At 43.0% G+C, this 24,512-nt stretch overlaps 1 protein-coding gene across 3 annotated transcripts in view; it reads right to left on the minus strand.

Annotated features, from left to right (window-relative positions):
- DGKH (diacylglycerol kinase eta) overlaps positions 1–24,512 on the minus strand; it is a 749,224-nt gene that overhangs the window by 216,862 nt on the left and 507,850 nt on the right. For all 3 annotated transcript variants that reach the window (XM_086935028.1, XM_086935027.1, XM_086935026.1), the window contains exons 13-15: positions 17,065–17,156; positions 2,934–3,033; positions 1,516–1,795 (exon numbers count right to left, since the gene is read on the minus strand). In XM_086935028.1, coding sequence (XP_086791154.1) covers positions 1,516–1,795; positions 2,934–3,033; positions 17,065–17,156 — 472 coding nt within the window. The remainder of the gene's footprint in view (positions 1–1,515; positions 1,796–2,933; positions 3,034–17,064; positions 17,157–24,512) is intronic.

Below are 24,512 nucleotides of genomic sequence, written 5' to 3' on the forward strand. Positions count from 1 at the left end.
TACTTCTGTGAAGATTCTTTGGTAGTCCAATTCCAACATCAGTAAACACTTTTCCTGAGCACTGATGCCGGAGTCCCATTTAAAAGCAAACAGGCTTCTCCTTAAATCTGTCAAGTGCGCCCTAGATACTGCCCCACAGGAGCCGGGATACTTCTCTGAAATCATGCCGAAACTTTGTGGAGAAATCCTATGGCACTCTAAACGCCTCTCTTTTGACTTGGGTGCGATACCCTATTTCTTTTAGGTAGTGTTTTTTGGGAGACACTAAGATTGAGTATTTGGAAATTTGGACAGATTCCAAGTCACATGAGCTCAGCAAAATAATGTGTCTCTACGTACAGAGATCAATCGATATAGCGATTGATCTCTGTACGTAGAGACACCTTATTTTGATATCCTTCGGGACGAAATTATAACTGAAACTGATGACCTGATACACAGGAGTTTAGCCCTGAAGAAGCCGTGGTTTACTACCCTGAAATGTGACGAAACACGTGTTGGCTAAGGCTAAGAATAACATCATACAAGAAGAGCATTAAACTGAATCAAAAGACCTAGCAGGGGATTGTTGTTATTATTATACTGTCACAAATTTGTCTTTACATTGCAGGCGTGTGCAGGGGTTTACTGTGTTTTCTGTCTGTGGTCTTTACAACTTATTGGGAGTGGGGTATTTCTCCCTACCCCTTTGCACCGCACCGCACCTAATAGTTTTACGTACTACCTAGGAGCGCCAACACCCTACTAAACCAACTACCAACCGTGCATTCTAAATTCTGCTGTTGTAGAAGCTTTGCATCATGATGGTTATCACAAATAACCGAAAAAGACCAAATCTTTCTCCATATCTTAAGACTGGCCCTAGAGCCCAGAATTATTTTAAACTGCAGTGCCTCACTTTCCAACTGCTATACATTTAGGGGGCATCTTATCTTGCTATAGATTACTAGAACCTTCTGATTTTTTGTGGTGGTATTTATTTGAACTGACCTAGGGGTTAACAAATGCCCATTCCTTTTAAAGATTTAGCTCGGACTACACAATGCATCTTCAAGTACAATTACTTGTCATGCAGTATTTAAGTTCCAAACTCTCTTTACCACTTCCTATAGTACGCCATGGCAGCTCATCAGCATTATCTTTGAAAAGTCATATGCATGGGAGTGCAAATTGATTATATGTGCAAAGTGATTTACGGCCCTGGTAGGAAGAAGTAAAACCCAAAACTCACCACAGAAACGGCCTAGACACCACTATCAGCCTCATGGTCTAGGGAAAAGGCTAGTACTGTAAGGGCTGACACACGGCACATTCATGTACGGTTCTGTTTAAATACTGTATTTTTTACCAAATGGTCCCCATGGGATAAGATCATCAAGGATCTGGAAAACTCGATTTATGACTGCAGTGACAGAAAGTACAAAAATCAAAGCAGAGACAGCTGCAAAGAAACAGGAAAGTATTAAATGAGATAATGAGCGACTAACAAAAGAAAAATTCTGCTGATGCATACACCTTTTTCTGCTTGTTCGATGATTTGCCTCACTGCCTTCTTTAAACTGTTCGCCCGAAGCATTAACTGCTCCCTGGGTTTGAAGATTTTCTGGGTGGAAGACTTGGTGATGCTCTCCGTTAAATGTTCTTTGCTTTCAGTCAGGGACTCTTCGCTTGAGAACTCCTCCTCGACGTCTTCCTCTACAATGGGGGGTGTTGACCGCGAAAGTATGGGTGCTGCCTGTGCTTCAGTATGCAGAGCCTGGAGCAACAGGTCTAGCTTTTCGTTGAGTGCTGAGCACTAAAGTAGAAAGAAGTACATAAACATCAACATGGAGACATAACTAGTGCAAATACATAACAATTTGAAAAGTGGTTTCTTTTAGGTTTTAAGAATTGGGCAGAGGAACCAATTTTAATTTTGGACATGTTCCAAAAAATGCATAAAATAATTTGTGCTGCTATTATTTACGGGGACATATGGCATTCATGAATAGCCAGCACGAGCCTTCTCTCACATTTTGTATTTAAAAATCTAATACTGAATCATATATTGAGAATAAAAATATTTAGAGTGCAAGACCATATTTCCAAATGAAACTTATATGTAGGCAAAACAAACCACTGCTAGTGCATCAAGCACACCTAACCACTATGTAGGTGGATATCAAAAGGGAACTTATGAGGCCTTCAGCCCATGGCTTCATATTCTATTGCAGCGGAACAATTGCTTAATTTGAGCCAGTGGTTGCGGGTGGGACCACCGGTACTCTTCTCTTCTTTGGGGAATGGGACGATGTTTAATTATCATAATTTGACCCAGAACATGATAGAGAAAAGCAGCAAAGGGGGAAAGAAGAGAAAGAGAAGAACAGCATCAAAGCAAGAAAGGAGGGATCAAAAGTGACCTATGATGGTGGATGAAAGATGCTTGAGGTGAAATAAAGACTAGACAGCCCTGGCACTTACTCTTCCCAAATTAAGCATCGAGCTGCAAAAAATTGAACAAAATAGGAGACACAGGCATATGTGTGCTTCTTACTAGTGCAATTGAGAACTGTTCCCACTCATAGCAAATGCAGTACCATGGTGTATAGAGTTTTACAGAGCATTCACTAACACCAGAGCAAAAACAAGATAGCTGTGTTTTTATCAACTAGGTGAGGTTCTAAATAATAGGAGTCACAGAAATACATTTACAACAATAGGTGGAAGTTGTGTACTACAGTAGCCTCTCTTTGAAGAATAAAAAACATAATACATGTATTAATAATCCATAAACATATTTTCAGTTTACGTTTTTATAGCTTAATCTGGGCTTGCTTAATACATATCGGAGAGAATGGTTTGTTATATTGATCAATAAATGAACACATTACTAATGAATTTACACTAGAATCAAACTGTTTTAGTAACAGCTGTAGGAAACTAACCCTCACCTTAACGGCCATTGCCTCAGCCTCTTCAGTGTTTTCTAACGGTTTTTCATAGGTTTTCCCTACTTTGGCAACAAAATCTTTTACGGTTTCACACAATACTCTGCAATTAAAACATTGAAAAATATACGGTTAATAAAAAACATTGCACTGAAGATGGTGTTGGCAGTGATTGCAAACAATCGAAGTATCATGGGAATTCAATACTTACTAGCAAAAATGAGGATACTGACAATGGCCTATTAATACAAGTACAAAAAGCAAGAAAGTCAATTCAGCATGGTGAATTCTTACAAATTGTGGTGGCCTATTGTACACTACAACAAATTCATTTTTCTGTTTATCAATGCTCCATTTCCTCTAACTGGCTAAATCCATGCAGCACTAAAATGCACGGTCTATCCCAAACCTCCCAATGTTCACATCAGCTAGCAAAGATGAGCAAGGAAGTATGGCCCATGCTCTACCACTTCCACAATGCCCTTGGGTTAACTTAGATTGGAAGTGGTCTCCGGTTTTCTCTACAGATTCATGCTGAATTTCGGACGCTGAAAACACTAAGATACTACGGCAAAATAAAGGTTCAGAGTCAGATGCAGGAAGCAACGTTCATACAATGTCCCAAGAATAGCATCAGTAGATAGGAAATGTCTGATTGAAGCATCAAAGAAAGATACATTTGTAGACACAGCCATACTGACATAATATTGCCCAGGTCTATAACACTGGCAAAAGTTAAATACTGGTCGACAATGGAGGAATAGTGTATAAAACCTGCCACACTTCGTACCAAGCAGATAGGCTTACATTTTGTAAGAAAGACTATAAATTCTCATTTTCAAGCAAGCCAGAAATTGTGTCCATTAGTGATGAAGAATCTTGCCTCTTATCAAAAGCTTTTGTGGCGTCCAAGTTCTAGTATAATTACTGATAGAGGAAGGATGATAACAGGTGACTTGAACAAGGCAAGTCATAACAAAGTTGATTTTGTTTATTAACAGACGTGTGCTTGGACTTTTTTTTAAAAGTAGAGGAGTTTGTCCATTACCCAGAATGCGTTTGGTATTAAAGCTGGCAGCAGACTTTGCTCACTTGTTTAGATCTCATCTCCAAAACCTAATATTGAAAAAATATATATAAAAAATAATATTCCATAGGCAAAATTGCGTTTGCTATTTCCTGGAGGGATGTTCAACTCTAATGTCACTGTAGTTAGGGGTCACAATGTAAATCACTGCGATGCAAAAGGTGATTCTGCAACATGCCTCAACTATGTGTTATCTACTGTCACGCTTGATATATCTAGACGGATGTCTTCACGGATCAGTGGAAGAGCAAGAGGAAAACAGGAAAATCATTCCTTTTCTGATTACCTATCCAAATGCTCATCTCAAGTTTGTCTGATGCATCACTCCTACCTCCCCACCCTTCCAGCTTCTGATTAGACAAGAAACTCCATTTGAGACACTTTGTACCTCTGAGTAAATTACTATTGTGAGGGTCTATAGCGAGAGTTTGCTAAACTATGGTGCTAAACAATCTGCTATCATAAACGTTTAGCACAGTGGTTCTTAATCTCTGGTTCCACAATGACTAGAGGGTCCCGTAAGGCCTACTCCGGAGGCCTGAAACTCTGGTTACATAATACTAAAATGAATCAATTAAAACGAATAACGTATATACATATAAATTAGAAAAATTGAAAATGTGAACACTTTTTAAGTCGAGCAGACCTACCCTCAATGCGTGAGCATTGAAGGTGTCAGCTTCAGACCTATTGTGGCCCGTATTTAGGAATGTGGACAGCTATCAGACGCGCGCTTTGACGAGGTCAGATTTCACCTCGGGAGCGAGCGGCTGATAGCTGCGCATACGCGGTGCAAAGCCCTTGCTCAGACACAGGCAACCCCCACCCCTCTGCATGCATGCACACACGCACACACAGACAGACACAGGCGCGCGCATGCACACGCAGGCATACGGCACACATACAGGCACACTATCCCCTACCTCGCTTTCTCTCTCAATCACACACAGTCACGCATGCGCACACACATTCCTTCGCGCACACACGCACACACGCGCGCACACACATCCACCCCCCCCCCTCCCCCCCAGGCATACACACAGGCACGCACGCACTTCACATCAGCCCTGGGCCCCACTCACCGACTGCGCTCTTCCGGCGGGGCTCCTCACGGCTCATGTAAATCGGGGCTCCCTCAGGTCACAGGAGCCCCACAACAGGCGCCACACTCCTCCTTCTCCCCGGCCCCCTCCTGGGGACCCAGGCTACCCCGGACGGCAGGGCGCTCCATGCGCCGGCAGCTCGCGGACCTCGGGAGGCGGGACTTCCGGTCGGCCGCAAGCGGATTGGCCGGCCGGCCAAGAGCTTCCGGGTCGCCGCGGGCAGCGCGGCGGCCCCCTATAATATTTTTGTTTTGTTGCTGGCTTGTTTTTTATTTTGCAGTCGTCCGGTCCTGGGGCACCTTTCCATCAAAAGAGCAGCTGCAGGTCGGTGGTCGCTGCACAGTGATTGCCTTTCCTGGAGACTCAGAGGGGCTTGTAACAAGGAGACTGTGAGTGTGTAGATTCCGGAAAGGCAACGATTTCTTCTTTTTTAATATTCTTATAAGTACCAATTAGCATAGTAAATGTCGTCATGAGAGGGCACTGCCTTTAGTAATAATAAAAGCACAGAAAGTGACTCACATTCTTAACATTGCATGACGTGCAATTACTTTAAATTTGACTCAACATAGATTTTATTTGCAATTCACTGTAAGGAAAATCATTTGCAGCTCTGAGTTGTGCTGCGTTCGCACCGGTTACTGTGACATCACCGCAGGGCTGACTTTGTGTTCTACGTTATTATGATCAGAGCTACGGAGTGATGTTCTTAAAATTAGATGAGTTTAGAATTGTCTTACTTTTGTGCAGTAAAGTGGTTAGGAAAGGTCGCTGCACCCTGCCAGAGGCGCTTCTGTCTCTCTCTGGAGAGTGTGGCTCTTACTCTGGCATCCGCCAATCTAGGTCACAAACATGCAACGCGCAGGAGAGCTTCTCTTGGCAGGCGCCGCTTCCAAAGTGACCTCATCCCGGCAGAGATGGCACTGCTTGCCAGCACATTACAGCACCACGTGACGCATGCCTCATAGGTGTGAAATATCCGTCCTCCCTGCCGACTACCAGATCCGCATGATTCGAGTTACACCTAAACAGAGACCAATGATTGAGGACCGGCAGCTCAAAAATGTACACTAGAAGACGTCACGGATGTATTTTAATTGGTGTGCGGCCTTCATTGAGAAGAATGCACCAATAGACCAAAGGCGGCTGTGGATGGTACAAGAGAGCCCACAAGCACCCCGCAAACATGATACACGCAGGAAAGGGACCAACCGGGCTGCGGTTGTTACATACACTGACTGACATTTCATCAGCGGCGTTTCACCGACTCATCAGCCACTACTGCAGTATGCTTTCAATTAAAACCTTGTTCTTTCATGTTATTGTTGTTAACTATAACATGTTTAAACAAGGGACTTTTTTAATATTAATCGTGTGAGGTATTTAAAGGAGGGGGTGTTTACAGGTTTTGGTACGGAGACTTAGCTTTGAGCGGTGCGGAGGATGAATACTGTCGTTCGAGCGTTGTACACTTTGGGTTTGAAATTATATGGAATATCTGGAACATTTTTGGGTTTAAATAAAGACATTTTGAAAAAAATGGCAGACATATGGGGTTTGAATGAGGGACGTTTTGGTGTTGAATGATCGACACTGCATTATTAAAGTAGATGATGGGGTTTAAATGAAGGGCTTAAAGTTTGTAAATATAATTTATCTTTCAATGCTAGTACTTAAGCTACAGAAAATGTGTCATTAAAATTAATTTGCATTATGTTATGCTAGGTTCTGCTACTCTACTGTATGTAAACAATGTGTGTTTGTTCTAAACACACATTGAGAGCAAGCACACATTAGACTGCTTCCAAAGCTCAGAAATAGAGTGGAAAGTTCTAGATCTTCAATCAATCAATCAATAAATCAATCAACCAGGGGTTTTAAGTGTGCTACTCGCCCGTGAGTCTCAAGGCTCTAGGGGGTGGGGGTTCTGCAGCTCTGTATAGTTGAAAAGCCAGGTCTTGAGGGCCTTCCTGAAGGTGTTCAGGGTGGGGGGCGAGTCTGATGCCTGCCGCCTGCCGCCTTCCGGGAGCTCTTTCCAGGTTATGGCCGCAATGTGAGAAGGATCTTTCACCTGCTCTGGCTCTGCGGATGCGAGGGGTTTTGGCCAGTTCGAGGTTAGAAGATCGGAGGTTCCTTTTGGGTATTTATTTATTTTTATTTTACAGGTTTTATATAGCATTGGCTAGACCCGGAGGTATCCGAGCGCTTCACAGGTGCCTAAACAAGATTCCAAGAGTTGATCAAAAACACAGAATATGCAATACAATAAAAACAGACGTTCCATTGTGGTCTGATAAACATGGTCACTACAAAAGCATATAAATTTGCATATAAAGTGGCTGGTGAGGGGAACATGCTTCAGGGCTGAGCTGTAGGTGAGGTAGAAATTTGTCAAAGGATAGGCGAGGTTAACAACAGATTGGGGGGATGGTTAAAAAAAAACCATAGCTTAAACGATAGGATAACAACAAACGTTTCATTGAGGTCTAGTAGACATATACATAACAAAAGCAGGTACGTATACGCAGGGCCGGCGCTAGGCATGGGGAGCGTGGGCAGCTGCCCAGGGCCTCGCACTCAGCCCACCAGCATGGGGCCCGAACCAATCGTGTACCCTCCCCCTCACACCCTTGCACCCCTCACCCACACTCTCACACTCACCCCCCTCTCACCCTCACACCCCCTCACCCTCACACCCCCTCACCCTCACACACCCTCACGCTCACACATCCTCACCCTCACCCCCCCTTACCCCCTCTCCCTCACCCCCTCTCACCCTCACACCCCCCTCACCCTCACACCCCCTCACCCTCACACCCCCTCACCCTCACACCCCCTCACCCTCACACACCCTCACCCTCACACACCCTCACCCTCACACACCCTCACCCCCCCACCCTCACACACCCTCACACGCTCACACCCTCACACCCCCTCACTCACCCTCAGACTCACACCCCCTCACCCTCACACACCCTCACCCCCTCTCACCCTCACACCCCCTCACTCAACCTCACACCCCCTCACCCTCTCACCCCCTCACTCTCACACCCCCTCACCCTCACACACACCTTCACCCCCTCTCACCTTCACACCCCCTCACTCCCCCTCACCCTCACACCCCCTCACCCTCACACTCCCTCACAAAATCACTATGTGCTACCACAGCATCACTGAACGCCACAGCATCACTCGCTTGCCATCACAACATCACTCAGCGCCACCACATCATCAATCTCTGCGACCATTCAACAACACCTGGTTCAAATATGCTCTCTCAATGTTTGAAGCTTTATTACAAATGTAACAAAAACATGTTAATATTGGCTCTCGGCTCCGCCAGCCCGTGTCTCCCGCACCTTCATCCTGCCTACTATCCTTTGCCATTTCGTCAGCGGGATGTGCGTTATGCTATGCTGACTTCGCCAGCGTTACTCCGGAGCCTCTGACTGCCCGGCAACCGCAGTTATCCCGGGAACGACTTTGCTGCCTTGGACCCCGGCTTGAACCTCCGTGTCCCGCCGGCCCCTGAGCACCGTGACGGTCGGGCTGCCTGCTCGCCACTGCAGTGGGGACAGCGCCGCCGTCGTCTACAGCTGAGACACCCATATGCGGGCCGGCGGACCGGCGGAATTTCACATCGTATTCGCTCCACAGCCCGAGTGCGTGGCTAGGTTGGAGGCGAGGTGAACCTCCTTACTGGATGCTGTTTCATTGCTGCCTCGACTCCATTGTTGCTCCTGCCTAGTGCTGGCGATCCCTCCCCTTCTTTCAGCCGGACTATACATAGGGGTCGCTCCGGCTCCGCGTGGGAACCGTGAGCCGAGAGGTGACCCTGGAGTTGATGGGGGCTTAAATTGGTGATCGGTGCTGTTTCGTGGACCCCCACTCCTGGCTCCGTTGTTCTTCTACCTACAAGATGGCGACGCCTCTCTGCCTGCCCCATGAGGACGACGGCTTGTCCCCGCATTGGGACTATGACTCCACGTCCCGGCAGGGAACCAGCCCCCATTCGCCCTTCCCTGCCCTGAAACTGCAGGACCCACAGCCTGTGTGGTCAAACGGGGATGTTTTGGCGGCTCTGGGTGAGTTAAGAGTGGCGCTGAGACGTGGCTACTGTGAGCTGGGCGAGAAGCTTGATGCCCTCATGGTCGACCGGGAGTGGGAGCGGAAAGTTCTTCCATCGCGGAGTCTGGATTCACACCTGCAGCTGGCTGATTGGGATACAAGGTATCCGGGGATCCCTGACAAAGCTGCCACTGTATCCACCGCTACTTGTTGCAACTCGAGACCAGTTAAGAGACCGGTTAGTGCTACTTTGTTTTCCTCCGTCATTGAACCTGCCTTCCTGCCTCGTTCAGCATTACCGCTGTCGGGCTCAGCAACTGCTCGGCCTGAAACCTCCCTACGTGCCTTATCCCCGGGGCCTCCCATCTCCCGGTGGTGGAACTTTTACTATCTGGCTGAGTTGATGAGACTTTCAACGTGTTTCGGTGACTTTCCTGGAGACCGACGACGTTCATTTTGTGACTGTGTCCCTCCCCCTCCCCCACTTCGGCCATCTTGTCTCTTTGTCCCCGAAGGGTTGGACTTTGCGTGTGGGGGGGGGATGGGAGATCGCCCACGGTCGGGCCAGGGCTAGGCGGTTTCCACTATTGTGAGGGTATGCCGGCGGGCGGGAACTAGTTTGGAATTGTCTCTTCTGGTTTGCTCTTTGCACACATTTAGCACTGCCATTTTAACATGCCGGTCCTATTCTGTTACTGATAGTTGGGGTAGAGGATGTCTTCGCAACCGGTGTTACCGATAGTTTGTGGTAGTGACTTCTCCTGCCTTCCGATCGACAAGTGGGGACCCAGGCTTGACTACATCTTGCAAATGTTGATTGTGATGTGTGTGAAGTTCTCTCCCCTTTATGGACAAAAGTACAGGGTCAGGCTGTTACTCTTTTGTAGTTGGGAGGGCGGTTCTGTGCGGTATGGGGGGTCCGGGGGCACATTCTTCCGACTCTCACCTGAAGCAATGTTTTTCCGCATTTAATGCTGTGTATGTAATATGGTAACTGGGTGGGATTAGGACCTGTAATATTGCTCAGTGATGCATGATGTGATGCCTTTCCCCCACTGCTTTTGCATTATCGCCTATTTCAGAGTTGTCGTATACTGTGTGGGGATAGTGCTTTTGGCTGGGGGGCTGGGAATGTTCGGAAGTGCTCCTCCTCCCGCTTCACTTGTATTTTGTGAGAGTTGTAGATTAGGATGGCCTTTTCTCACTCTCTATATATAAGAGTCAATTTTTCTTTATTTTTTCTTCTTTTTTCCTTTTCTTCTCTTTCTTCTCTTGGACTGCATTTCGGGTTCGTTAATGGGCGACAGGCACATTGTCGGGGGGGGGGGGGGGGGGGGGTAGGCCGTAGCCTCCGCGTTGGTGTAGGGTGGGGGGGGTAGATTTTATTTTTCTTATTTAGTTTCTATGGGCCTTTTTCTCAACTTTCTGCGCTTTCTTCTCCTATTTTCTGTTCTGGGTCTGTGATAGGGGTTAGTAGAGAGTGGGTGGCGCGGGGGGTGGCGCAGGCATGACTTCAGTTGTTCGGTTTGTTTTTCTACTGTATTGCCACTCTGACGAGATGCTCAACCCAAATGTTGCTATTACTTCTGCTGCCTACTCATGTTGGGGAATTACTGTACGGACTCAGCTCTCCTTGCACCTATTCTTCATTGATTTCTTTGGATCGGAAAAAACTTTAAAATTTAACCTTCAGCGCTCCTTTTCCTTGACGGCATGACTTTACCAGTGTAACTGTTGATACGTGATGCTATGCCACCTGATGCCGCTAGGGGACCGTATTGCTAGCACTTGTGCTCAATGTAACGTGGCCGGCCTGATGGTTGTAGGCCCGTATTTGTTTCCTTTCATGTGCACAATAAAGGTTTTCAAAAAATTAAAAAAAAAAAAAAAAAACATGTTAATATTTCACTTCTGTTCTTGGAATTTCGTCACAATAAAATACACTGAACATAATCTTCACAAAAGTTATTTACAAAACTTTAAACTATTGCCATTATAAATTACAATAACTTTTATTTAATTATTAACTATTAAAAAAAAATTAAAAGCCATTGTTATTTGTAATATCAATACATGTAAGTCACGTAAATACAACACATATTGCATTACAAATGCTATAGGTGTCACATTTGCGAAAGTTATAACTATTGGCATTGTAAATGACAAAGCTATTAATTTAGTTATTTTCAAAAACAAAATATAAATTAAAAAATTGTCATTTACAATGCCAATAGCTCAAACTTTCCTAATGCGAGACCTATTGCATTGCAAATACTCGTTCTATATTTGATTGCAAATGAAACAAAATATTTCAACACGAGCATTTGTTTGATATATATTTGGATTATGATTTTTGTCTATTATTGATCATACAAATCAGAGAAATTGTTTAGGGTGAGGGTCGCCGGCTTCCAATAATGACCCAGCGGTGTCCCCGGGTTCCAGTTATGATTCAGTGGGTGTCCTCATAAGTCAAAAGTGTAATAACTGCCTGTTTAGCACATCATCAACAAGGAGGATTCAGACAGACAGACACACACTTAAAAATATGAATACAGGTACTTTCAGTATGAAGATTCCTTGCCAACATATTCCCTAATAGTTCATCAGCTCCGACTTTAAAGAGACTACTACGCTGTAGTTTTGAACTGGGTCTTCTAGACGCACAGCAAAACTGGTAGCCTCAGTTTTCAATATTTACTTTGAGCTTAAAGAACGTGCTAACAGTGGAGTGGTGTGCCTGGGGCAGAGCAGTTTGTGCTTTCTCTGCTTTTCCAGTACCCGAGAATGAGGCTAGGTGTTTGGAAACCACCCTTTTCTGGGACTACATTGCTCATAGTTCACAAAGCCCCGTCATATTCCCATAATTGGGGGCTATAAGAAAAACACAATATTGTCACTGCCCAGAAAGCATGTTTTGTTATGTTATGTTAACATAATTTTGTATACCGCACGAATCGCCTGTGGGCGTCCCTGCGCTGTATCGGATCCTAACAGGAGATAAGCACCATATGGATTCAGAATAGGTATGCTTTTGGTGATTTACTAAATTTACAGTATGTGGTGGTGGATCGCAGGGTCAGTGGAAGTTTGTTCCAGTACCTTGGAGCGCGTTATCAAAAGGCTTTGCTCCCCATGCGTGTTTGGCAATTACACGAGGAACACACAGTAAGGCTTTGTCGCTGGATCTGAGAGTGCGACTCAAGGCATAGGCCCTTAACTTTCTTTGAAGAAACAATGGACCTTTACCTTTTAAGGCATTATAGGTGAAGCAACAGATCTTAAAATGGGAACGTTTCTTCACTGGGAGCCAGTGCAGCTCCTTCAGCAGGGGAGTAGAGGGAGTTCCAGCAGGGCAGTTACGAATAAGCCTAGCCACCGTGTTCTGGATCACCTGGAGTTTGGAGAGCAGAGATTTACTAGCTTCAGCTAGGAGACCATTTCCATAATCCAGTCTACTTATCACCATGGCCTGGACCAGTGTTCTACGAACTGTCATGGGGAGGAAGGGAAAGATTTTGCGCAGTAGGTGCAGATTGTCTTAGCAAGCGCTCGTGGTTGCTGCAGACAAAGCCCAGGGCAAGGGTGAGCCCCTTCTTTTGGCTCAACGACAATAGAGAAGAGGAACCAGTTTGCTTCTAGCTCATTCCACAGTGGGTAGGAAGTGTTCACTTTCCCTTGATAGGCTACTTATTTGGGCATGGGGAGCTAATAATGACGAGCATGTGCTACCTGAACAGAGAATTTGTTTAACAGAGGGCCCTTAGACGGTAAGAGATTCTGTTGCTCAGACAACCAAATATAGAGAAAGATGCATTCTTAAGGAGCAAAAGAACCATCATTAAACTATTATACACAACGATCCTACGCCCGCCTCAACACCCTTCTTTTCGCCTAATTGCTGGGGTCATGATTTATTGTCATCAATTGAACAAATGTTAGATAAACAATACTATACTTCACGAAAGAGCACTGCAAATGACGGTACACAAACTGAACCCTGCCCTCACAGCAACACTTACCCTGGGCCATCATTAATCATGACAGTTCAATCATCATGCATAACTCGGCACAGCAGCCAGGAGGTTAGTGCATCCAATGTGTTAACGATAGGGGAAGGAGCGATAAAGTCCGCTCACAAAAAATTTGAGTACCATTTGAAAATAATGCAAGGGCAATTTTCCAATCTTGCAGTTACCGCCTCAAGCCATACATTGTGTTTCAGTCCTCATTAATGTCCCTCCTTTAAAAGAAAATCAAAGGTGAAACTATGAAAACTCAGAAAATAAGATAATACACTGGCTACAAAAGCATGCTGGACATAAGTGTCTTGCTTTTAAGGATAGCCATTCATAAAAGGACTGTTGAGGAGATTGTGTTGTATTTAAATTTAGGGTCCCATGTTGCGTCTAGAATTTGTTCTGCTATTTGTTATGGGATCAGATGGGAGATTGTATCATAAAGGGGGTTACATATGGATATTTTTATAGGCATGATATTAGATATTAAGCTCTCTTAATAGTGACACAGCTTATTTGACCCAAGCTACCAACATCATTTCTGTCCCTGTTCAGAACTGATTTTCTGACTTGGGTTTTCAAGAGAACATTGATTGACTGACACATAAGTGTCCTGTATTGGGTACCTCTGATAAGGAAATTAATAAGGCCGAATTCACATCTGAAATGTCGAGGAAGAGGTCTGTTCTGGGCATCATTCAAGAGGAAAAAAGTGTTTAAATATTATCTCCTAGAAAATTGTTGGAATCTGAGAAATGGTTGCTCTTTATCAAAACAGTTGATATCATAATTTTGGGGAAAGCGTGGGCAACAAAGGAAGGAAAGGCATCTAAATGGGTTTACTACTTAAGAAATTCCAGCTACCCTCTTGCCTTTGAGCAAAGCTAAAGGAGGTCTTAGAATACGATATCTGTGTCCTTAACTTGCGTAACAGAAGTGTTCAAAAGAGACTCATCGAACATTCAGTTCCTAGTTATTATTTATAGCATCGTAATATGTTTATACTCTTAAATGTATAGAACAATAAATTTATTTAGAATAACTATAACATTCTGGAATTTATATTTGGCTTTACTGAGGGAATTTCAAATGTTAAGAAATTTAAGTGCTCTATAATGAGCTCAAGCATTAGCGGAGGACTTCAATATTTATCAACATATTCTACATTACCAGACATCTCATTAGTTTTAAACAATTCTGTACAATATTATCCAAAAGCAAATCGACAAGGTGAGGTTCTAATCGACTAAATGAGTAGACAAAAATCAGCACATTATAGCGAAGGTTAATGTATATGCAGTTCAAAGCTTTTCTGGATAGGGGACATTCTAGTTCAATTGATTATGTTTTTGTTTCCGGCGATTTATAGAGTCTGACTGAAGATTTTAATGTTGCTGATAGCCTATAGAGTGGTTATAATCCTTTATTGGTTAAACTTTATTTCAATGTGGTAGAACACTTGCATAATCCCATTCTGACAGGACTGAATAACAAACATTGGGGTCGCAGGATAGAAGGGTGGATCCTAACAATTTCATGATCAATTTCATGAGGAGCACAAATAGAGACTTCCCAGTGTATTCGGATGATAATAGTGCATGGGTCATCAGTGGTAGATACTTATAATTTAAGCATCTGTATTCTTCAATTACTAAGCACTCCTCAGACCAAAGGTTCGGATATAAAGAGATGCAGATGGTTTGACGATTCTTGCACTAAGACCAATAATAATCTCCATCATGCCTTAAAAAGAATACCATGACACTAACCCAGCTATTTCCATTCCCTTTGGTAAAGCTCTGGGGCCAGATGGCATATCCTTGAAAACAATATTGAGCTATGGGCCCCCATCATTACCAGAATTTTTAATGTGTATAGTTTTGTTACCTAAATCCTGGTTCAGATCCATAAATCAAACCTATTTTCAAAAGAGGACACAGATCAGACCCAAAATGGTACAGACGTATCTCTTTTACTGACCCAGTTGTCAAAGTGTCAGGAATGATAATTAGGGCAAAAAATTGTTTTGGTCCCGAAGAAATAAATATTCTAGTTTATTTGCAATATCAGATCAAAACTGCCAGAGGTAACGTTGAGCACTGCCAGTGCTTGAGCTTATGATAAGTAATAACACCCATCAGAAATGAGGTTCTTTGCATCTAGCCTTCAGTAACCTAAATTTAGCAATCAAATGTGTAAACAAGTTGAAACTTTGGTCCATCTTGGCAGTCATTGGGGCAGAGGACACCATTTTGGATTTTGTGAGACTAATGCACATGTCTGCTTTGAATCTCAGGGCGAGTCAACAAGCTGATTTTCTCTCTAGGCAGTTCTGACAAGGGTATGTGTTGACACTAATTTAATTTATTTTACACACAAACTGCCTTGACTCAAGCCTTAATGATCATGGGGAAGATGCCCCAAACTGGAAACAACACACTTCTGGTTTTACTTTACATGGATGGTGCAGTTTTGCTGCCTCGTACTTCAAACTGTCTTAAAAGAATACTTGACACCTTCATTTCACTCAGTGCCCCACAACTTATATGTGTGCCTCAATCATATACTATGCTCACTACCTCGATTGCCATTGGTCCGCAATGAGGACTACTTGAGCCATGTAGTATCTGACCACAATGCCAATATAGTAGATATACAATGGAACGTCCCCTGTCGCCCACGTGGCATCTCCCTCGAGATTACCAAGATTACCTCATTTTCCAGTACACCCAGGAGTCGCACATACACACCTACTTCACTGAGAATGAAGTTATCACTTCCAGAAGAACACTTGAGTGCGAAGACTTTAGGGTGGTCACCCGCTGCATCTGTATACAAGAACTTGTAGGGGTCCGCATGACCCTTGATAGGGAAATTGTGGAGGTGGACCAATGCCTACTGTTGCTGGTGCGAAAGGCAGAGCAAGACAATATCCATCAGGCCACGTTAGAAGAGGGAAAGCATCAATACACAACTCTCCTGGAGTGCCTATGATGCTTTCATCTTACTGCCTATGTGGCCAGGACCCGCAGGGAGGGAGATAAATCTGGTCACCTCCTTGCCTGGTTGGTCTATCAGGAGCAAAGGAGGACTCCTATCCTAGCGCTCACTTCCCCACAGGGCACAACCTATCCCGCACAACAAGAGATCCTTCAAGAGTTCTACAGACATTATTCTGAAATTTATAAGGCACCTAGCCAAATTCTGAGTTGAGGTGAGGAGTCATTTCTAATACACTTACCTCAGCCTCAGATTTCTGTGGATAAACAAGAGGGTCTTGATGCAGCGGATGTTAAGCAGGCGATTAGAGATCTCACCACGAACAAGACCACAGGCCTCGATGGTCTTCCTTTGGAATATAACAGCTCTTTCGATGGCAGTGTGCATCTTGACTAGCAAAAATGTACAACACTGCCCTGCGGTCAAGTGAGCTACCACCCTCCATTTCCAAGCCGAACCAAAACCCCACCTGCACATCCTCATATTGACCTATTGCCATATTAGGAGCAGATTATAAAATACTCTGGAAACTCTGGAAACAGTACATTGTTTTATTTCTTAATATTGGCTTCTGTATTATTCTTTTTGGTAGTGTTTATGCTCTAAAAATAATCCAATAGAACATATGAAGGCTTAAAAGTATTGCCTCGAAGGGTAGACCTTTCATCCACTTTTTATTGATGATGAAACTTGGAAGCAGCGCCTCTCAACAGTGTTCTCAATACACCCTAGCGCTAAAGAAACATCAGTATTAGAAGCAGAAGTACACTCTCATAGGAGGTGCTGTGATATCTATTTGGTAAATAGGAAACATTACAGAAAAAGTACAATTCTCTTCACTACTGAGCACAACTTACTTGGCAGACGATATGACCACAGAATGCTTATCAGAATTGAGTATTTTTGCAAGATGAGCAGCAACAGAATCTTCATAGGCAGAGATCTGCACCTGCACATAAAAGATAGAAACGCTTGGTTTAACAATAAATTGAAAGTAGAAAAAACTTTCTTTTCAGATTAAAGTCATTCATACAAAACATTTGTTACACAAAGAAAATCTTACAAACATTTTTTCTACTCACTTTACAAATGATGAATCTAGTTTTAAAAATGCACATTTCTTTCACATCACTAGTGCACTTCTTTTTAGTATCTAGTGGACATTTTTGGAACGGTGCTCTCTACTCCTCTTACTTCCCGCCATACTGTTGTGCATAGAAAGGAAGCTAGTTCAGTTTAAAGCTTCTTGCAAAGTTTTCTCAACAGACTTCCTATGTGTCTACAAGTCTAAAGAAATATTTAAGTGACTGAGAAGAAGCTACTCGGACTGAGCAGTGATCATACTTCCTAATGTACAACATTTCATTTTTTTGGGCCAATTAATTGTCACATTGTTTTTCAATTTTTTTTAATATCATTTGCTTATTTTGCATTCATATCAACGCATTCTTTTTTCATGAGTATTCGTATAATTTATTCATCTTCCCGATAATTTAATAAAAATTCCAACCCAGTTTCTATACAATTCAGCTCAGATCGTTTGTCTTTATTTGTTAAGGGCTTTACACTAGTGAGAAAAATCTTCATTACACACCAGAATTCCATCCAGCCGCCCTCCCAAACAAACAGACACGTGCTCCTATCCAACTGCATATAAAACACATTACGACCTCTTTTGTTCCTTAACCACCATTTAACTCTTAATGGAATACGCTTACACTGTTGGAAGTTAACAGTGTATGTCCTTGGGGTCAGAAACTCTGTTATGTTATGTACTGTGCCCTGACAAGGCACTGCGCCATCTGAAGGTCTCTTGAAGATCGGTCAGAGCAGTGAAGTGTTGATAGAATAAGAGCTCCCATACCTTCCTAAAACACAAATAGTAGATGTTTCTAAGATTAGAGGGCAGAGTGTCTCACATTAAAGGCGCTAAGACGTACAGGGTATGGCTTCCCAACATGATCTTGCAAAATCAGAGAACGCACAAAAGACTCTGCGAGGAAGAACAAAGATCTTGACAGGAGGTAATCTGATTATTCAATTTTCAAGGAATCAAGAATTTGTGCCAAAAAAAGAAGGGTAAACAAAGCACAGTGCCTTAAAGTTGACTAACGTCTCAAATGGAAGCAAATGCAGAACTTTCAGGATCGGGTGGTAGAGAAGAAATGGAATGCAGCTACCAGCAAGGGAGATGCTCGATTTTGAAAGAACTTAAGGCGGTCAACCTAAGACAGCTTCATGCTTAAATAAGTGCTACAATGAACCTGGTGCCACTGATTGCCACATTTCTAAAATAGTAACACACTGGTTAGTTTCAGAAAGCCAATGTAGAATATGATGAAGTAAAGATCAGAAAGAAGTAACTGCAGTGACCTAACTGATCCTCTGAAAGGAGGCGTCAAACTTAACCGCAAGACATTTAACTGAGTGTGATAGTTTGAAGGAAAGGCTAAAATGAGGGAACCCAGAGGAAGGGTGCCAGTGAGTGGTGTGGCTAGCCATGATAATAAAATATCGGATTTGTCTGTGCTCAACTTGAGACACTGAGTACACAATCCCTCTTTAACCACCAAGAGGTAGCGCTTCAAGGTAAAAACATCAGAGGTATGATAGCTTAATCTGAATAGAATTACAAATGGAGGCCGAATGATCAAAGAAGCGAAGAAGGAAGTTTGACTAAAGGTTAAATAAATTCTAAGCCACTGGTAGATCTGCTAAAAGGAGAAGTAAATCAACCAAAGGTTTCTCTTTGATCGTTGCTGGCAAGGTATGAAACAAACCTGTTTGTTTTACCTGGCATAGCTTCATTATTCACCCCCTTCAGGAGGAACTCATGACAATGCCAAATGCTGGTGAAAGATGTAATACAATCAGCGCATTACTCTGTAGACGTCAGCAGCTAGGTTTAGACCATCCCACAACGAAATAGTGACTGCCTTCTTACTGTGACGAGTACGAAAACCCACAAGTTTATAACTGGGGAGACATTAAGCATGCCAACGTCCAGAAGGTATGACCATCTACTAATAAACAGTCAAATGGTAACTGATACTAAGAAACGGGCAGGAAGGGTTTCAAGTAATCATCTAGGATACAGTTTTTCAGAGTATTTGTGATAAAGATTAGCCATGTATTTTCCTGTCTCGGTCTTTGCCACTGATTCTAGGCCTCTATGTTTTTTAGCCAAAGTGTATCACTCCTCAATCATGTATACACATAGTCAAATGTCTGCCCCTCACACGGATGGCAATTATGGCCAGCATATAATAGGAGAAAGCAGGTGCTTTCGAAGGTTAATCACCAAGAGGAATACAGAGCATAAAGCACTGCAAAAGTATTAATGAGCAGAAATAGTTTTTTTAATGAATAAATGAAATGCTAACAATGATGTTCTTACACATCATAGAAATTTGATAACATTTGATTGCCAGAATGCACTTGGAGAGGAAACCCTTGCACTCATTCGCTTTCTTATGAACTATAATTTGAAAATATTTCAGAAATACTGTACAAGTTTCATGAACCATATAAATAAACAAGAATCAATGCTCTAGATCATACATCTTTAAGACACAAACCCCTCATTCAGATTAGCATTAGAATACAGAGGTGGGAATAAGTAATTCCAGGACATGGGAATACAGCAGCATTCCAATTTGCATAAAGAGTGTTCTCTAAGAAATTGGAAATTACCATGCAAATCAACATTGATCCCTGTGGCAATTCCCATTTTTTTTAACACTTTCCCACCTGGAGCTTTCAAAAACATTCACGTGAGGAGTGAGATCAGGAATGCTTATTTCTGCGTGCTCTGTAATGCCAGGTTAATGTTGGAACAGTACCAAAAAGCAATTCTAAGAACATGTGTTTTTAATACACTTATTTGTATGTTCTTGACAGGTTGGGGCTAGGTGCAGATGCAATAATGTATTGCTTTGGTTCACACAATACAACGCAGAGTAGTGCAAATAGCACGCAAAATTATAAAAATGGCTTCAATGTTTTGCAAAGCATTCAGCCTAAGAAAATAATGCACAGAGCGACAATTTAACATGTTTAGCAAGACAAGGAAACACGGGTAGAGCAGTGGGCACCCTGTCCATTAAAGCAAAACAGCACATTGACTTGTGAAATAACACGTGCCACTGGCTACCACAGAGCACCTGCTTTTTTATTCAATGCCAATCTCTTTGGTACACTTAGTACCTTGCTTATTAGGCAATGAATTAGGACTGACAAAGTATCCCCCCCCCCTCTGAGTGTTTCCACTGCTCTACCGTGAAGCTTCTGTTCTCCAAAAGAGCATCCCCCTCATCCTTGGAAGGCATATAACACCGAACACCAAAAGCCCAGTTTACTCAACTCCCTTATTGTTTCTTTCAATTCAGCATTTGTTTTACTGAATGTCTTAATGGTTACAACACAGTCCAAACAAGAGCCACTTCATGCTTAGTTTTAATGTATAACAGAGAACGAGGTATCAATATTGCATTATCACTCAAATGATCAACATCTTTTTAATGGGGGAAACCACACCAGGGAGCTGTCAAATGTAATCCCTACTGCCTCCTTTTAGTAGTGGCCCCCAAGAACTGCCTTGGCGTAGCTTTAAATATGGATGCGATGCACTGTGGACAGCTGACCTAGAATACTCCAGCCAAAAAGTGAAGCTTGCTCAGTATACATTTTGAATGCTCCTAGTTGACTTCTAATTGACAAAATTTGTAGGCTTGGAATAGTTGCTCATTAATGTAAAAATACACATATCCACAGTGAAATTGCAAACGTATTAATGAAATATAGACACTAAGAATGTAGTTCAAAGACATGTGACCTTAGCCGTCTTTATATGAAGTGATAATATATCTTAAAGTGGCCTTTGAATTTGAATTACTGCCATGCTAATCTTTTTGTCCTGAAGAAGGCTACTGGGCTCAGCATACTCAGCGGGAATTTTCCATCACTCAGTTATTTCACATGCCCTGTATATTACGGCACATAATTTCTCACAATGTGGTTCTTAGTAGCAGAGAGAAAAACTATTTCTCATCATTTCTACTCTCATAACTTGAAAAATGTCAAAGTCTGTTGCTTTGTAGAATTGCAATTTTAAGAAATTACAACATTGTTATATAAACACATATCCATATTTATTTATGTTTTCCCCCAAGTTAAAGAATAGTCTGGAAATGTGTTACGTCCTCATATGATTTCCTCATTCCAGTTCTTTGCAAAGTAAATTCACCTTGCTAAGGAGGTGAAACACCTGCCAACATAGAAGCAATCAGAGCTTTTGCCCAAGACTCTGCCTTCACTTAGCAAGGTGAAGGAGGGACAATAGCTGGTTGATGTGATTGTGGGCTTTGCATTATATGCAAGGACAGATGTACCTTCTTAAAGAAAAGGGGGCGCTTGACTTAACATTCATGGGGTGTCATCTCCTGCAATGACTTTCATGTCTAGGGACCAACTGGTAGGCCTTTTGACAGATTTCATTGCAGAGGTCCTTACACACCAGGGGAATGTGAGAAAGAGGGCTAGGAAAAAGACTAAATTGGTTATACCTCATCCCTCACTTCCTTCTAACTAAATCTAAATTCTCTTTCATCGTGGATTTTCCCAGCGGTCAGTGAATTCAAAGGGGTAGAAGCAGCTGCCTCTTAGCTAGACCCTAAGTAGAATTTTAACGGGAAAGGGCATGCTGACCCTTAGTACGTTCATTGGAGCTAAACTGGACCTGCTGTCAGAGCTCTCAGCCCATCCATGCATCATTAGCTTACAACTTCATAATGGAAAGGAAAGGTGGAAATTCCAGTATGAATGACATTTCTACATGACACAACCTTTCTGCACTCTGATATGAAAATGGGCTGTAAGGTGGACCGTATTCTGTAGAGCATACTTTTTCAACGTAATTTCCTGGATATGACAGGCCACGGCTTTAAAGAAAACACACACAGTCATGGTTTGCAAGGAGTAGCAAGCATTCTGCTACCTACAAGCCTGCCTGGCGCTAATCTTACCTACCTGTCACTAAGGGGAGTTCACAGCTGAGACGTTTCTCAGTAAGTGATGTGACATTTTCTTGACGAGCATTCCAGCAAGGGACCAGGTACAGCTCACTTTAGGAGTCGCCTTAAGCCTATGACACTATCCTATTTGTGTCCTGCGATTATACTAAAAGCTTCAGCTATGGGGCAGACTGCTTCATTTCTGAAACACATGGTAGAGCCTCAGTTTTGGACGATGGATGATTCAGGCTTTTGTAGGTTTTGTTTTGATCATGTATCATATTTTGTTTACCAGTGCACTATGTATAGCTGCATGCAGGCACAACTCATTTCCAGTTTTGTGATAGATGTTGCAAGTGATCTGCAAGGATAAACAATACCTGAGCAAATCTGCCTCAGTACTTTGTGCCTTCAGAACACAGATGATCCATACAGCCCGACTAGTTCTGGCTCGGTCATAGATTCTTGGGCTATTTAAAACAGAGCCATCTTAAGGGTTCAGAAGAATAAGTGGGGTCAAGGTGTCCCATGTCTTTCTCATACTTAAGACTTCTGATGGTCCTGAATGATCCTCAAGGTGGGTCAAAAATTATGCCACAGAAATCCATTTCAAGATGGACTCTCTGATCTCTTTGGACCAGGAGACTACCAGAAGACATTACTGCATACTGCGATTGGATGAAGTTCACCAGAAATTCTAAATTTCATAATCATTAACCACCAATTCATTTTTTGTAGTCTGGCCGGTGAGTCAAAGCACCCTAGGTGTTTTCACCAGGGAGCTGTCCCATTAGTGGGTACATCCATCACGAGGAGTGGAAGATCAGTGCCCACCCTAACTTGTTGGTGCACACTTCATTTCTAGCTGGACTGAGATGGATTCAAGATCACTCAGAATATCAATCTGCTGATATTCTTCCTGGATTTTCAGTTTATGCAGGTCAATCCAGGATGGGCCTGGGTAGAATTCCTGTCAAAAAAATCAACAGAGACACTCTGATGATATGTGAGTGATCCCATGATGAAGTAGAAAGCGTCCAGGGTAATATGGCAGGTCACTCTTTCCTGTGTCGTGCCTTGCAACCTTTTGGTTTGTTCTTTTTCTGTTCCTAACAGACTGCATTAATCTGGGGGCACTAGTCAGATCATGGAGGGCACGCGTCTGTGACACAAGCCAGGTGTGTACTCAGGTGCTAGAAACCCTATTCCTAGTACTTCAAGGCTCGGATGCCCATGACTGACTTGACTGTCATTACTGGTAGAGGTGGCTAGAAAGGTAACACTGTACCCAGAGTGTTTCACTGTTCCTTCCTGCTACTTTGCTTCTCATGAGGCGACAGAGGTCTCTGGTTAAGAAGGGATGGCTACTCTAGCAAACAATCCTCTCCAGTGTCACTGGTCACTTAGGCATTAGGGCTTGTTTTTGAGAATGTGCAACTAAATGCACAAGCCTAAAAAGGACATACGTGATACAGAGTTACCTTTTCTCAAATGTGGTGGTGGGAAAAGATTTACTGGCAGAGACTCGTAGGTTTTCAATATTGGCAATCCACTTTCAGGGGTTGTACAACATAGAAGCTGAATGTGTCAGATGGATCTTTGCATTGTCTTCTGGCTTCTCTTCTGCCATCGGAGAGGTTTGCTTCAGCCTATCTGCCATACAAGAAATAGTTTACAACCCCATTTTGCATGCGTTTCTAGGAGGTGGATGTATAATTCCATATTTTCCTCCTTTTCAGGGTCCTAGTGTAGGTTTTGTGCTAGTGGGCAGCTCTGGTACTGGTTATTCACCAGTGGTGGGGAATGGTTTGGTTTCATTTACTCATTCAGATATCAGTGATGGGGGGGTGGATATCACCAGTCTTCCTGACAGTTCTCAAATGTCCCCTCTTGTTCATGTAGGCCAGACAGAAGCTTCCTCAGTCACGTGGGAAATTAAATAATATGCCCTCAGGGGCAGGGCTTATCCAAAGGAGTGACTGCAGCAGTACAAGCATGAACAAGGTCCTCCAAACTCTATTTTCACAACCATCACGGGGCCTTTTTCATAACTTGGTATGTATATAGGGCATATCACTGCTGCAATGGCAATCCAGTTTGGTCCTGAGATTTTGAAAGATCTTTTTTAGTTTATGGTCCCTTTCCTCAGCTCCCGCCTAGGACCTTTGCAAGGTAATGATTGTTTTAATTCCTTGAGGACGCTTCCTTTAAGTTGTTCTTTGCCAGGACCTTTTTCCTCGTGGACATTACATCAACCAGAATCTTGTGTGATTTGTAGTTTCTATTGGTTCAAG

Source organism: Lissotriton vulgaris, chromosome 8 (assembly GCF_964263255.1).
Source record: "Lissotriton vulgaris chromosome 8, aLisVul1.2, whole genome shotgun sequence".
Taxonomy (NCBI): Eukaryota; Metazoa; Chordata; class Amphibia; order Caudata; family Salamandridae; genus Lissotriton; species Lissotriton vulgaris.